Source organism: Colias croceus, chromosome 12, assembly GCF_905220415.1.
Source record: "Colias croceus chromosome 12, ilColCroc2.1".
NCBI lineage: Eukaryota > Metazoa > Arthropoda > Insecta > Lepidoptera > Pieridae > Colias > Colias croceus.
Window position 1 is genome coordinate 352,083 of NC_059548.1, and position 17,076 is coordinate 369,158.

Below are 17,076 nucleotides of genomic sequence, written 5' to 3' on the forward strand. Positions count from 1 at the left end.
TACCAAATTTCAAAATTCCATGTACACGGGAAGTACGCCTGTAGGTTTTGCGAAAATTTGCAGCATAAACGGCTGTTTTTTGATTGCATTGGCTTATAAAATTTATTTTTTCCAAGCTTCATGGGACCGCAGACTTGAGTATTCAATATAAATTTCAGCGTAATACCCCCACGCGTTCCTGAAATAAAGGGTCTTCTTCCAATTTTATTATCGGTATAAGTAAATAAAAGAGTTTCGGGTCAGGTTTTTATTTTAATTTTTACTTGATTCTAGATTAATTAAGCTAGCAATTTTCTCAAAGATAAGTGGTAAATGCTACCTTTTTTGTATTTTACAATTAAAAAGCTATTTTTAAAGGCTAGTAGAATAAATACCTAACCTATTCGTGAATGTAACTTTTGGTTTATTTTGAATTTATACTGCGTATAATAGGTGTTACCTAGCTTATTTATTTTCCTTGTTGTTTGTGTTCGGAATCGGTTTCTAATTAGAATTTTCCGTCACGTAATATCTCAGAATTCAAAATTTACACAACATTGCAGTAGTTAATGTACCTATGACAAATTTCGTCTTTTTCTAGTTTCATATTATTTTATTGGTTTGTTTTTATATTCGTAATGAACATTTGCGAGTGTGAGATCTGTATGGCACAAAAGCTCTAATTACTATCCCGGGTGTAATCGTTAAGTGTGCACAGGCGATTATTTCGTAAATTTTACAGAACTGATATCAAAAAAACTTTCAATTGATATTGATAGTAACTAGTTACTTTAAATTTGAATGAGGAGTAAAATATTAAGTTATTATACTTTTTCATTTTTCGGCTCACCATAAAGTTGGGCGCCCTCGCTGCAATAAAATAATAGTATACACTTGTTTTAGGTACGGTGGGAGAAAAATAAAAACGCACAATTTGTTAAAAGTTTTAATATACATCAACTATCATTTGTATAGAGGTAGAACATTCTACTCTTAAAGTATAAAGTAAACGGCTAACGCACGATCGTCGCATACAAATAAAATAATTTCATATAAATTGCCGGTAATATCAACTATAGGCGGAGTTGTCGAACCCAATCAATGACGGACATCTTGAAAAACAATAAAAATCCTTCACAAACTAAATACAATGCTTCAATATGAAAAGTACAAATAAAATATACTCGATTTAAAATATCATTCTTTTTAAATAACGAATATTAGGACTATAGATGTATTCACGAATCGTATATTTTTTTTCGAAAATAAATTGATTATCACAGAAAAACAATAAAATATCAAACGATCAGTGATGGCAACTTACTATGCACCGCGTCGTTACTTTCGCTTGCGACCAACTTAACAATACTTATCGAATACTGAATATTATTCATATACCAAATAAAACTTACTATTATGTTACACAATATATATAATTTTGACACGAAAATTAAGGAATGTTAATTACGAACAGTTAAATATTTCTAAATATACACTTTCGGGTCGAGTCAGTGATCGGTGATAGAGATTTGAATAAATAATAATATAATATAATGATCCCGCATCGCTATTACAATTTCATTATTGGACGTTAATGAAACTAAATTACACGTTTAGACGAGTCCTTACACTAACCTCCTACGCTATGGTCTCCATCGAGCTCATATATCATTATATAGGGAGGCGCGGCTCCGTTTATATAATTTAAAATATTATGCTTCGAAAAGGGGGTTAGGGGTTGCGGTATATTCCAACTGACCCCCATATACTCTTATATACATTACACGGCTACGCTAAGCTACCCTAGAGACGTGTATATGTGAACACATTCAACGAGATATGGGACCGTTCCGGCCGAGACACTCCGTATGGCACACGAGTCTACTTTGTCAATCCACAGCAATATTATATCTAACACTTTTATACCTTTTTATAATGTTTTGATATTTTTATATCCTTTTATATTTTAAGATGTGATTTTTCACAATGATACTTATGCATTTCTTCATTTTAATTAACATTTTAACGTTACATTATTTGTAAATCGGAAAGGGATAGATATATCTTGTTATTTATTGTTGTTAGTAATAAAAAAGGCTAACTGACGCTCTTCATCTCAGTCACACAGTACGTACCTCTCTGTTACTCACTATACGTTGAACAGAGAGGTAAATACTGTGCAAGCGAGATTGATTTTTCCTATTGCTGTGGACGTTATGAAGTTAATTTTCAACAGCGGCAAGCAGAATAATCTATAAACGAACCTAAAAAGCATTTTACGTATATTCGCGTTAAACTATAAATTCGTAAAACTAATTCATATATAAGAACTAAACGTTAAGTGAACACTATGTTTAAGTATATTAAATTATTACATAAGATATACTGGTCGTTGTGAGATCTGCTCGTCATCCGGCTACACTTGGAAACGTAAAGTATCAAGTTTGCATCGAAATATATATAAATATAATCATATCTTTAACTCGAAAATAACTCTCGCTGTAAATAAACGTACATTCAAATGTTAGTTAATATTAAGATATATTTTTGTTAATTTTTTTTTACATTTACGAATATCCCCGTCAAAAAGTCCTACCTAGTCGAGGTAACACTACAAAACGTAGATATGTTACTTTTTAATCTGTATCGTTTACAATAAATAATATATTCTCGCACATGCAGCGTCACAAAGAAGCGAGCCCGCTGCGGCCGATCGCCCGACGCTACTCTACGCACTGAACAATAATATAATTCAAGTAAATGTCTATAAAACATTTCGCTTCAATAAAATTGGTAAAAACTTGGTATATGTCATCATGAACACGATAGTTACCACGTTGCTGGCTCGTAGGAAACCCTATGTCTATTTCAAACTTTGAAAAAAAAAAAGTTAATCGGTTAAACAATGAAATTCTAAAAATAATGACTGTTAAATCGATACAAATGTGTAGATAATGACCAACAATAATTACAAACACTAATTACATTCCCCCGAGCCAAACAAGGTGCTACTGGCAACACTAAACCGCCCGACTCCACTCGCAGCCAACACTTACGGACCTTAATATAAGGTGAGCTGGACTTGCCGTTGTTATAACGCGCCGTTGTGCCACTTGCTGGCCAGAACCGATATATCCGCTGGCAACCCCAACGCTAGGCCAGTGGTTGCCAGGCCCGTGGGGGTCGGCAGGCCAGTGGGGGTCGGCAGGCCCGTGGGGGTCGGTAGAGCTATACTGGGGGTCGCGAGAACCGATTGGGGGAGGGGCGGGGCTAGGCTAGCTATAGTTCCAGTTGGGGTCAGTTGCAGGGGGTTCTGAGTCGCTAGCGGGGTCGGGGTTACCAGAGTCGCGATGGGGGTCGGGGTCACGAGGGGGGTCGTGAGTATGGGAGTTACGGGGGTGGTGGGGGTCGGGAGCTGGGGGTTGGCAGGGCTGGCGGGGTCGAGGTCGTGCGCGGGGCAGTCGCAGTCGTCCTGCCGCTCGTCGCGGAAGTTCCCGTAGTCGTCTGTGAGCGCCGAGTGCCGCACCTCGCACACGTGCCGCCGCGCGCCTGACCACCACCAGCGCTCTGCGAATATAGATCTTATTAGCTTGTATGTAAAGTCGTTAAAATAAAATAACTCATAATGGCGTATAATAAAGGCTTATATTTATGGTAAACATATTTTGGACATGGTGATCAAAGTTTATTTGAAAAAAGTTACTGGGTGAATTTTCTATTAAAATGTTTAAAAGTAACTTTGTAAGAAGTTACATGTTGATTTAACTAGGTTACTAAACAAATATTTACCATGAATTTATATTATATAAGCATTATTGCTTAAAACGCAGAGTAATGGGAAAAAATATATAAAATTTAATCAGCTATAATATTTTAAACTAATGTGGTTTTCATGCACTGGATTGTAATTCAAATTAAGCATGTAAATAAATAAAAATTGCCAATATAACAATAACATACCTCTGCTAATATCCACATCAGCTATAAGTTCCTCGTTCATCAGAGCTGACAGTGCATCATCAGTGTGTTTGGATTCTTGAACAAGAAATAATTAATTACAATTTGCCCTTTTTATAACTAAAAGGGATTAGCACACTCGATTATCGTTATCTACACTAATATTATAAAGCTGAAGAGTGTCTTTGTTTGAACACGCTAATCTCAGGAACTACTGGTCCGATTTGAAAAAGTCTTGCGGTGTTAGATAGCCCATTTATCGAGGAAGGCTATAATAGTAGGGGAGCCCAGGATGCTAAATGTGGATTTACTCGAGCGTCACGGGAACCTATTAGAATTGGTAGATTAGACCATAGCGAGAAAAAAAGGTCCTATAATGTTTTCACTTTTAGCGGTGGGGAAGGGTTTTTTGATTTTTTTTTAATTTAAAAAAGAAAAATATTGGCTTGGAAATACTCAAGCGCGTTAGATATTGATATTTTGCATGCTCCAGGACGTCACTGAAAAATAGTATACGTTAATCTGACGATTTAAGTGGCGATTTAATCGCTATGAAGAAAGGGTAAAAAATTAAAGTAATATTATTCGAGCGCGTCAGATTAATATATGGGGGGGTTAATTACAATATAAGAAGTCCCCATTTCGCTAATCTGACGATTCGAGCTCAACCTTAGGGAATTATGGATTATTCAAATTTTCCAGCGGGGCCCCTGAGCGCACCCACCAACCATAACTGCTCATATTGACTAGAGGTACTAATGAATAGCTAAGGTACCGTCCCTTATAGTAATCTGACGCGCTCGAGTAAATCCCAAAATCCCCTCTTGGGCTCCCCTACTATAAGCTATATATCATCACACTAAGACCAAACAGGAGCTGAGCAATGCGGGTGAAACCGCGGAGCACAGCTAGTAGATAATAAAAATGCTCTTACCCGACTCCTCCTTAACCTCCTCCTTCACATTGGGCGAGACAGGCGTGGTGGGGGTCGTGGGCGTGGTGGGCGCGGTGGGCGTAGTGGGCGTGGGCGGCGGCGTGGGCACGCTCGCGCCCGCCAGCGCCGTGTCACCGCTGCTGTTCGAGCTGCACTCCGGGCTGTACGGGGCCATCTGGGGGAGGGTCAAACTTGATTAACACTATAAGTATAATACAGAGCATAATTACAATTTTAGCAGATGCAGAGTTATTCAAATCATATTTTTATAGTGGTTAAATTAATGCATGATCTCCAAGAAAGTTGGGTTTTGCACAATAGGAGCTTTAAAAGTGGAGAAAGAAGAGCTTGTTCTTAAAAATTAAAATTTAACAACTATCCCCCCATCTGGTTTTACCTGGCTTGAAATGTAGCTATTTCCTGTTGAACACTTTTTATTTAAATTGGTCTATTATTTTATATAAAAACAGTACAAGCAACAAGTAATAACTGCGTTAAAAACAACCGACTTCAAACTTGCACTTGCAAAATTCACAAATACCTACAGACAAAAATGCTCATAAAATAAAAACTACTGGGCCTATCCGAATAAAATTTTTATGGGACCAATTCGACACCATCCCGCATCGAACAAAAAAAGAATCACGTAAATCGGTTCAGAAACCTCAGAGTAATCGGTGTACATACATAAAAAAAAAATAAAAAAAATATATACCGACCGAATTGATAACCTCCTCCTTTTTTTTGAAGTCGGTTAAAAACATACAAAAACACAAAGGTATCTGCTATATGTATAATACGAGTTCAATTTGATGACCAATACACATTGACACATCAATATCATGTACTCGAGAAATAATTTTAACATTGTTAATACAAAAATCAACTCACGCGCAGACTCCTGCGCCGGCGCGGCGTGACCTCCGCCATCTTGTAGCTGCTGTCCATCGCCCAGTACGAGCCCTTGCCGGGGTCGTCTTTGCTGCGAGCCACCTTCATGAAACATTTGTTCAGCGATAGGTTGTGTCTTATTGAGTTCTGGAAACGGCATAAATAAATATTATATTATTCTGAGTTCTATTTATTTGTTAATTTTTAATTAAATCCCTATAAATTTCTTTTTTTTTTGTTTCTGTTTACTACCTAGATGTTTCAGTTAAACATTTCTTCAATAAAAACTGTCCAAGTTAAAACTATCTGTATGTTACAGTTTCGTTCCAAATATAACAGTTTTAGAGATTAATAATTTATTTTCACATACAATACTAATTTTCACTGCCTCCTTATTACATGCATTTACCCAATGGCCCACAAGGGGACATGGGAATTCACACATTCATTACTTTTTTAGCTGTTTCGTCCACTTGTGATTCTATTGTTTTTATCATTAAAATACCTTGCAACAGAATCTTTATTGTAAAGTAACTTAAGTAAGCAATAGAATAGTGGATTTTGTCTTTCAAGGTTTTTTATTAGTTGTAATTTGTAAAATTTAAATTAGAACTATGAGTACAAAATGGAATGTTCCAGGATCTATTCCTAGTGTAAGACTCTTCTGTCTGTAATCTAGTCTGATAAATAATATATATTTGACAATACTATCTACTGTTAAGATATGCTATGCAATTCAAAACAATTATTTACCTATACAGATCACTACATTACATAAGTGAAGTCCCATGTGCCCTAGTGGGGTGAGGGGCAATTATAAATCTGTTTCACTGATCAATCTTCTTTAAGGACAAGTAGGTGATCAGCCTTATGTGTCCTGCCAGACCAAGTAACTTTTTTTCTCCACCGGGAATCGAACCCTGGGCCCCTCGGTTCTATGCTCATGCATCAACCACTATACCAAGGAGGTGTTCACTTCACTAAATATATTATTTTAAACTAGCTCCGCTCCTGTTGGTTTTAGCTTGATGATATATAGCCTATAGCCTTCCCCGATGAATGGGCTATCTAACATGGAAATAATTTTTCAGATTAGCACGTTCAAACAAACAAACAAACTCTTCAGCTTTATAATTTCAGTATAGATTATGAAAACTTGCAATTTTTTACTAAATATTAAAAGATTTTACATACCATCCATCCTTTTCCCGCCTCTTTATAATAAGGGAATGCATTACAAATGTAATTATAAATCTCGTTCAGTGTCATCTTCCCGTTTGGTGAACTGCTTATTGCCAGTCTGATCATACTTGCATAACTGGAAATTTTTGCAATAATTTATTGTTAAATTTCAAGTATATAATTTGTCAAAATGTTATTCACTCATATAATACTACTATATTCTTTAGTGCATAATAAAAATAAAAGGACCGCAGGAATAGGAAGTAAACTTCTGACTTGTGAGGAATGGTGCCTTCTTGATGTAGAAATCAACCTCAGTTACTTTATAAATATAATTTCATAAAAAAATATTTGTTTCAGTTAAAGATCATTAAAATATTAAAGCATTTAAAACAATAAAAGATCATGATCATGATAATTAATAGATTATTTGATTTAAAACTAAACAGGTTAATGGCATACTAGATATGTTTTCATTTCATTTTAAATTGTTTATATTTCCTACTGTTTCTTGATTCTGTGTCTTTTTGGTCACTTCAAAGCATGACAATGAAATTGCAATAGCCATTAATAACAAAATGAATGACCTCATCTAAATTATATACTCTAACAACATAAATAGCTTGAAGGTTTCTTTGATTAAGGAAAAGTCATAAATTTACGTTACCTGTAAGCTGGCTTGGGATGTTTTATTTTATTTGCATTTAGTTTCTCCTCAATTTCCTTGTTATTGTTTTCCTGTTGCAATGCAAGAGGTTGGACATCTTCGTAGAGGAAACGCGGGATGGGGCCCAGCGGGCTGTGCCGCGGAGGGCCAGGACTGTAGGCCGGCAGCCACTCGACCCCCGGAGAATCACTCATTGTTCCATATATACGCACTAAACTTAAAACTTTCTGCACGGCACCATTCCTTTCATATATTCTAAAGCACGCAGCGAAAAAGCCCTTGACAAATACTGTGGGCGTCAAAAGTACGTGCTACCTTTTCAAAAGATATTCTTTATTTCTCATTGTAGAACATCAATCAAAGGTCCTTGGTGCGTATGAGCGAACACTTATAAAAACATGCAAATAATTACGAGAATTAAAGCAAATAAAATATAATTGCACTTATATATAATTACAGACATCAATAAAACTTTGAAAATAACGCAAAAAAGGAAATAAAACGTAATTTTCAGAAACTGGAAATTATTATGACATTTGAGGCGCCTACAACAAGGAAAATGGCGTACGACAGAGTATGTATAGAAACATGGCTCAATACAGATGAATAAAACAGTGTACTTGAAAAATCTTCTTAATCTTTATTGTGACTTCTATGCTCTAATGGCTCTATAAATTTTATGAACTACTTATTTTATCAAAGGTGTTTAAATTATATTTAAATGTTTTTGATGAATCACATATGCTTGATCTTGATATAACATTTATTTATGTTGTATGGTAATATTATTTCTACGCGGGTGGCCATTTTCAAATCAAAATTTAAAAATATGTCAGTTTGTCTGAAATATTGCTACAGGGAGCACGTATGTTATTTTTGTGTGTAATTTTAACGGTTTGTTGACAATAGTTGAATAAACTTACTGTACGCGATAAAGTTTAACTGAAGAAGGAGTAGTGTTCTGTATATGTAGTTTTGTTTAGTTCTTAGCCATGACGAGCCAACCAGAAGTCGGAGTCCCCGACTTCGTTCTGTTGGACAATTTGACTACGGACAAATTTATCGAAAATCTGCAACTGAGGTAAGTGATAAGTCATGAATTATTTATATCTTCAGCATCATTCTCGTAGACTTATTAAAAGTAAAGTAAAATGTTTCGAAGTAAAGTAGAACATATCACAACTTTGGGCTCTCGACATCTCGACAAAGTTTTCAAGTTCTTTTCGTATCGTCGTCAAAGTGTATTTTTGTGATATTCTAAATAAAAATCAATGCCACTTTTCGTTGTAATTCCATAACTCGAGAACGGCTGAACCGATTTCGATAATTCTTTTTTTATTATATTCCTTGAAGTACGAGGATGGTTCTTATGTAGAGAAAACGTTAATATGTACCACGGGCGAAGCCGGGGCGGACCGCTAGTTAAATGTAATTCATAATACATATATAGTCAAGTTATTAAAAATGTATTACTTTTGTAACCTTGACTTGACAATACTGAGTTACTACACCTGTGTAAATAACAATACATATTTAATTTGAGTTCTTTTAAAATTTAAAACAAATCCCAGAGAGTTATACTTTAAAATTAAAGTATAAATGAATTGAATTGGAATGTTTTTAAAATGAACAATACTTGAATTTATCTAATATCTAATTAATTAAATTTATAATGTCAAATATTGTTTTAATTATATTTGATACTAGCTGTGCCCTGCGGTTTCCCCCGCTTTGCTCCGCTCCTGTTGGTCTTAGCGTGATGATATATAGCCTAAAGCGTTCCTCAATAAATGGGCTATCTAACACCAAAATAATTTTTTAAATCTGACCAGTAGTTCCTGACATTAGCGCATTCAAACAAACTCTTCAGCTTTATAATATTAGTATAGATTAAAATGATTCAGATCACAACAATATGAAAAAAAATCTAAATAAAATATTTATAATAAAATTTGGGGTTGGCTTTAGTTAACTGCCGCACGAATTTGTTGGAAATATTTATATTGTTAGTTAGCTAGGTAATGTAAGATTGTAATTCCAAAATATTATCGTTAGGAAACTTGTAGTTTTTTAGTTATTAATTTTTAAAGTTAATAATTTTTTGTGCGAAGTTTGTGTGTTGTTGTGCAAAAAAAGCGGACCAAGACGTTCGATTTCACTGTACTGTGACTTTACTCAGCGGCCGGCGAGTGCCAAAAGCGACTTTAGGGCGATTCCCACTCAAACAAAAAAAAAATCTACGTAAGTAGGTTAAAAACTACTAAACTTTTATTTTTAATATCCAAATAGGTAGCGAGGAGCGAAGCGACGAGCGTGTTAGGTTAACCCTTGAACTGCCGCACGAGCCGAGCGAGCGAAGCGAGCGTGCCGCGGCAGCGGCCGGCGAGTGCCAGAAGCGACTTTAGGGCGATTCCCACTCAAACAAAAATAAATCTACGTGGGTTAAAAAAAAAACTATTAAACTTTTATTTTTAATATCCAAATAGGTAGCGAGGAGCGAAGCGACGAGCGTGTTAGGTTAACCCTTGAACTGCCGCACGAGCCGAGCGAGCGAAGCGAGCGTGCCGCGGCAGCGGCCGGCGAGTGCCAGAAGCGACTTTAGGGCGATTCCCACTCAAACAAAAAATAAATCTACGTAGGTTAAAAAAAAAACTATTAAACTTTTATTTTTAATATCCAAATAGGTAGCGAGGAGCGAAGCGACGAGCGTGTTAGGTTAACTCTTGAACTGCCGCCAGAAGCGACTTTAGGGCGATTCCCACTCAAATAAAAAAACTACGTAGGCTTACACAACTTGTTTGTATTTTATTTATGTATCGTAAATTTTTTGTTATTATCGTCTAATGCTTAGTTAAAATGATTTAACACCAATTCCATACATTTTGAGGTTAGAATAGGAAAATTGTTTTTTCTCCAAAACTATTGGTTTCCTAACTTTCCCCTTTTGGGGGGAGGGTCCCCCCCTCCTCCTCCCCCCTCCCCTCCCACAAAAAACCTGTAATACGTGGGGCAGTTAACTAAAGAAACCCCAAAATTTGGAAAGTTATTAAATTATTTAAAACAATTATAATATTTAATCCAAACATATTTTGTGTAATGATACAAATGTGGGTTCGGACCAAAGGCAAAGTGGTTAAAAGTTGAGAAATGTTTGCACTTTGTTTATGTCTATGACAGCATCTATTACAGTACATACTTAAAAATTAAGACTGCCTTCCTGGTATAGTGGTAGACAAATGTGACAAGTGAGTCTTGCTTGCCACCGGTGGCTGTGAACCTTGTGAGATGCACGATGCAAACATACAGACATCATTCGTTGTGTGTCACATCATTTTCATTTTCATATAGTTCATGTAAAAACGTTGCATGCTGCATACATGGGCAACTCATAACTCATAGTATTAAAGCAGAGCATAGCAATATAAAAACATATTATTTTCATCTTATCTGCTTAGTTTTAATTATCAGCAGCATCACCAGGTGTATAAACTGTATAGCAATATTGTGATATTAGTAATCACTACATAGTTAGTATAAAACAAAGTCGCTTTCTATGTCCCTATGTCCCGTTGTATGCTTAAATCTTTGAAACTACGCAATGGATTTTGATGCGGTTTTTTTAAATAAATAGAGTGATTCAAGAGGTAGGTTTGAGTATATAATTTATTAGGTTTAAGTCAAAGCGGGCAAAGCCGTGGGCGGTTAGCTAGTATTTATTTTAAAATAAATCTTGTTTTATTATTGTGGTAGTTGTACCTACATATTTCTATATGAACTTGAAAATAAATTAACAATCTTTAGTAAATAGATGTCAATGAGATAAAGCCTGTTGTAGAAGGGACGGACAGACAGACATACACCAAAGTTTCAGTAATAGATGTGGTAATATGGGTTACCATTATGTTTTGTAGCAGTATTATAAGCGGTGTCAATTTTCCACACTGAAAATATTACTATTTAAAAACATTGGGGTACCTATGTGGTCTGATTATTTGGCAAATCTTACTAATTTATATTGTACTGATTTTTATCCTTATCAGTTTCTTTTTTATATACCTAGGTAATACTTATCTATATGTATATATGTCACTTAGTTGCTAAATAATTAACTACAATTCTAAATTCATTACGCACATTAGTATATAATAATGACGATAATAGTCATAATAAATTTATTTAGGCGTACGTACAAGACGTGAATTGTTTGCCGGCGATAGCTCGAACAATAGCGAGCTGTCGGCATGATGTCACCACTCAAGGTAGATGCGTCCTTTCGTTTTTCCTCCATCCTTTTTATAGCAGATTATTAACATACTATAGCTGTTGTACCACGCTATGTAAACTCGCGATTATAAACACTATAAAAATAAACCTATAGGTAGTTAGCTAGTAAACTTACCTTACTTAGAATATAATTATATTACCGGACTTGGTTTCTTAAACCTAATTTTATTTGTTACAACTTACAAACAATAGAAGAAAGTAATAAAATAGTAAATACATAAATATAAAAGAACTTATTGCATCTACACATAGAGGTTTCCTTTTAATTTGCTAGGAACATAACATAAAACGCAACAAAGCCCACAAAATACACGCGAAAAGTCGTAAATCATGATTAAAGTATCGATGATCGCTCATTGCGGACTATTACCGGTTATAAGTTAACATTTGCGGCGGCGGCAATCTCGCAAGCGATATAATATATCATGTTTATGTAAGAAACCACTATTTCAATATTGCTCAATTTCCCCCGTGTGCCATATTGTGATACCCGATCCTCTTTGTGGTTCGCCGCTTTGATTGCGGCCGAGTTTTACGAGTTTGTCGACACTTTGGGGTAATGTTTTGGGGTAATGATGTTCCGGGATAGCAGCTTTTGGAATGAGAGGGAGAGCTCACTCTGGACAAGTAGGTACTTGGACTTCAGAAATGCAGCCAAATCTAGCTAATATTATCGAGATCAAATGACAGCTTCGATTGATTGAAATCTCTATCGGATGGAAAACCATATGACTCTGCTCACGTAAGATTTGCGTCACATAAGATTATCACAGTAAAGAGAAAAATAATACATTTACAATCACTTACGTATATCATATATGTAGGTACTCCTATTCAACGTAGCTGGCAAGGATCTGTTACTACTTACTGTCACTATGCTTTGGGTTTGACCAACGAACAGGTTTCCTTCGAAGTTTCCCTCCGCGTTAACAAAATATATTTTGTTCATTTTGGCCAATGTTATCAATTCAAAACGGAACATTAGCTATGAATTTTAAGAACAGTTTCTATAAAAATCATCTATTGGTAAATTGCCTGTGTTTACACCTATTGCGCTAAGAGTAGCCATGGACAGTGTTGATAAATTTAGCACCAGATGCCCGTGGCAATACAAGGCCAAGAATTTCCATAGTTTTATATTAAGGAAAAGTTTGTAAGTCCATGGCCAATTAAATAATCCTGCTCATTTGCTGTTCTATTGGCAATAAAAGAGGTTCGATCAATTAACCCTTGAGGACAGGTTACCTAAGTGCTATACGTTGTCCCATCGTAAACCATTTAATCTCATTTGCGAATTGTTTTATGGGAGGTGGTAAGAGGGGGAAGTGACTCTTCCCCCTCTATTCTCTTCCCTGTTGATAACCTAGCGTTTAAGTATCCATTAAAATTTCATTAGCTGACCATTAAAGATGATTGAGCCTTGAGGTCTTTTGCTGTAAATTTAAATGAAAGAATATGATATATCCCAATCCCGTCCTTGGCTAATAGTTTTTTTCTTACCCAATAGAGTCAGGGTGAATCAGAAATGTAATTTTGGTATTACATTTCTATGAAAATTATGAACCTGAACAGTTCCACAAATGTCGCCAATGACGTAAAAGCTAGCTGCAAAGAATAACATCGGCTTTTTCCAAGTACACAAAAGCGAAGCTACAGACTGAAGCTAGCTTATTTCTAGTTAAATTATAAAATAAACAATCGTATTACAAGCGGCACACGATTGTGCCGCTTGTAAATCGATATTAATTATAATTTTACACGCTCTAATTGCCAGGGTATGTTGTTAAATGTAATAGTCCTGTTCATGTTTAAATAAATTAAATGGTATTATATAAACATTACACTATGTATTACAACAATTATTGCTAGTTTTCTTGTCTATATTAATAGTGTAGATTGATGTGCATATTGTAGAATGCAGTAGGAAATTGTGACTAAATTAATTCAACTTCAAGTTATAATATTATTGATTTATTTACAAACATGCAACCGGAACAATCTTGGCTGCCAAGGTTTTTATTCATTGGATATGGATCTATAATATTATCAGAATGTAAAATTTTCAACTAGGATACGATCATAAATTAATAAGGTACCTAGTACCTACTACCTACTGAAAATGGATGATATAACGTCGAAGAAGAGTTCCCTAAAATTACGTATAATATTATATCCTTGTTATTGCATTGCATAGAAGCGATAACATACCTGAATTATGATGAATATAAAATGTAAAACATCCAAGTTTAACTGAGCATGATAACGAGTGCACGAACAATAGATAGGTAATGGTGGCTAATTGGCCGCTGCTAACAGTCTGGTTATCACTTCATTATCAGAGGTATTTGTTGCACCTCGATACCATAGGTAGTTAGTGTACAAGGAGAATGTAGGTGATTAGTAATAAATAATAATTATCGAATTTTCGTTGACTTTAAAAGAAGGAGGATCTAAATTCGGTAGTATTTTTTGGTTTGTTACCTCATAACTTTCGAAGGGGGTTGTAATGATTCTAATTATTAATATGGAAATTGGAAGCTAGTTGTAGTAGTAGATGGGGTACCATCTAGTTTTGACAATTTTAAGGTTGTTAGTTGTTTAGTTTTTTGTTAAAAATATTTATTAAAAGCAATATTATAATATTTTTAGTTAGTAGCAACAGTGCTAGTAGAAAATTACTATATTCTTATGTTGTACGTACAAATTCGTTCTATTTGACTAGAGAAAGGCACGAATTTTAATATTTATAGAATCTTTGTAGTCTAGTAACATGATACACATCCTAATAAATGCATACGAATCATATTATTTACGCTTAGTATAACATGGTGTATTCACTTCTAACCTAGTTGCCATGGAAACTCAATCCGCTTGTGAATCTGTCTGCGAAGATGCGAATTTGCAGACCGTGACGCGGTTCGCAGGGTTCACACAGACGTACATTTCACAAGGTTTTTGTTACATGCTGTCTAAGCATGCTGTGTAAATATTGTTAAACGCCATGTTAATGTTTAAAAGAAATGGTTAGACCGAGCTAAGATTTATTTTGGAATCATGAAACATGTTATTTTAAACTAGCTGTGCTTCGCGGTTTCACCCGCGTGGTTCCTGTTGGTCTTAGCGTAATGATATAATATATAGCATAGGTAGCCTTCCTCGATAAATGGGCTATCTAACAAATCGGACGTAGTTTCTGAGATTAGCGCGTTCAAACAAACAAACAAACTCTTCAGCTTTATAATATTATTATAGTGTGTTGCCATTGATTAATATTCTGTACAGTGCAGTTACTTTTTGATTCTAATAGTGCAATGTGTATTTTTAATAAAAGTAAAACAATAGAATAGAATCTAGATAAAAGTATTTTTAAGGTTTTAATATCGCGTTTATGGTGACTAGTAGAGCAAAACGCGAGTTTCAGACATATGTATAAGTTTTAACAATACTATCACAGTATTACAATATTATTTCCTAACTATTGAGAGTGAAAACTATTTTCTAAGTACCTATTAGAATATGTCTACCGAAACGCTTCATTCTTTATTTTTCTTTCTTACTCAGTAGGTAGGTACGTGTATGAGAAACACTTTTAGCAAAATGTTTATACATTTGCAAAGCTAATAGCCATCGCCATATGCCATCGTCCTGAATAAGCAGGTTCCCTCCAGGGGCTTCCCAAATGTTATGAGAAAGGTCACAGCATTTGGCACTTGAGTGTAACACACTCGCTTGGTTTACGCTCTGATACACTTGTAAAGGTCGATGAGATGTGCCCATCGACCACACAACCACGTGTTGTGTGGTTGAGTGGTTGTGTGGTCGATGGATGTGCCTTTCGACTGACGATGTTTTTCTACTAACTAATCTTATATGGTGCTACAGTCTTCTAACTCTTTGTTTTTGGCCTAACTCAGTAGCCAATCTATCAGTTTTGTTTGTCGTATTTTCTATAAGTAGCTTAGCTACATTTGTATTATTTACCGAATAACATACCTAATGGCTTATATACTTTTTATCCCGTGTCCAAACGCCCGATGCAGGGACAAGATACTATTTCTTTAAATAAGTGAAGAAAAATAAAATAGAGCCCTCTACTAATTTATGTAAAATCGGTCTCGTTAATATTAATAGGCACGTGATAATTAAGGAAATTAAACATATAAGTTAATGTGTCAGTGAGGAAATATTTAGTTCGAGCAGTGTCGCGTAAAACTTGTCAATTTATTGCACGCTTGATTGATTGTGTATTCGTTTGGTGACGACATTATGTGCAATATTCTTTTATATGTGGTTTTGTCATTACTCATTATCGCGAGAAATATACATAAAATTATTTTATTTACCTGCCATATGGTAGATATGTACTTTCGTGATTGAGAGGATCATGGTAAGTTTTCAATAGTGGATCATTATTGTGTCAATTTTTTTTAAAGTTATGTAATTAAAAAAGTTGAAAATCGAAATTAATGTTTTTATGTTTAGGTAGGTAAAGAAAAAGAGTTAATTCAAATCTTAATTTTATTTGAATGTTCAAAAGTATATTTTGTAAGTTTCAGCATGAAAAAAGGAAGGAATATGAATAAAGGATTATGAAGGTCCGTTTAAGATTAAGATACAATAACGTGAAACTTCGAAGTAATCTTATCGAATTACACGATAAATAATATACCTATTCGATGAAATCTATCTCTAGAAAATTATTTTAAATGTAGATATTTCAAAGAAAAATGTCAACTGGAGATAATATGTTTAGGATAAAGTTTGATATTAGATCTGAAGCAGTTGAAGAGTCATCTACTCTTCAACTGTACAACGTATTTATACGGTATGGATGAATTCTGTTGATCGGAAAACATTGGGGAAAACTGCATTCAAATCCACGCAGTAATTTTTGCAGGAAGCTCGTCGAAACAAAACTCATTCCAATATGAAATTTTCTTCAATGTTTGTAATTTACAGGTAACCTATTATAGTAAATTTTATCACACGTATACTATATTATTGTATGTGTGAACTATTCTCTCAGGGGAAATCCTCATAGTTATACTCGAAACAAAATACTATCCTTTTGCTACTTAAAATTACTGAAATAATTCATGTGGTTTATTTATTAGTGTAGGTGTAAACTATTCATAGATCAAAGTCAGCTGTCTTAGTTTAAGTGATGTCTTCCCGGGTTCGA

The 17,076-nt window shown here is 34.9% G+C and overlaps 2 protein-coding genes across 2 annotated transcripts in view; one reads left to right on the forward strand and one right to left on the reverse strand.

The window, feature by feature from the left end:
• Positions 1-912: 912 nt before the first annotated feature.
• Positions 913-8,169, reverse strand: LOC123696184 (forkhead box protein B1-like). Its single transcript, XM_045642243.1, has 6 exons — positions 7,611-8,169; positions 6,956-7,079; positions 5,762-5,908; positions 4,871-5,045; positions 3,940-4,014; positions 913-3,546 (listed from the first exon to the last, which is right to left on the reverse strand). The coding sequence occupies exons 1-6, from the start codon at positions 7,802-7,804 to the stop codon at positions 3,071-3,073; spliced, it is 1,191 nt and encodes a 396-aa protein (XP_045498199.1). The 5' UTR covers positions 7,805-8,169; the 3' UTR covers positions 913-3,070.
• Positions 8,170-8,459: 290 nt separating this feature from the next.
• LOC123696117 (unconventional myosin ID) overlaps positions 8,460-17,076 on the forward strand; it is a 35,661-nt gene continuing 27,044 nt past the window's right edge. Inside the window, exon 1 of the mRNA XM_045642139.1 lies at positions 8,460-8,691. Within this exon, the coding sequence (XP_045498095.1) occupies positions 8,603-8,691 (89 nt within the window). The 5' untranslated portion in view covers positions 8,460-8,602. The remainder of the gene's footprint in view (positions 8,692-17,076) is intronic.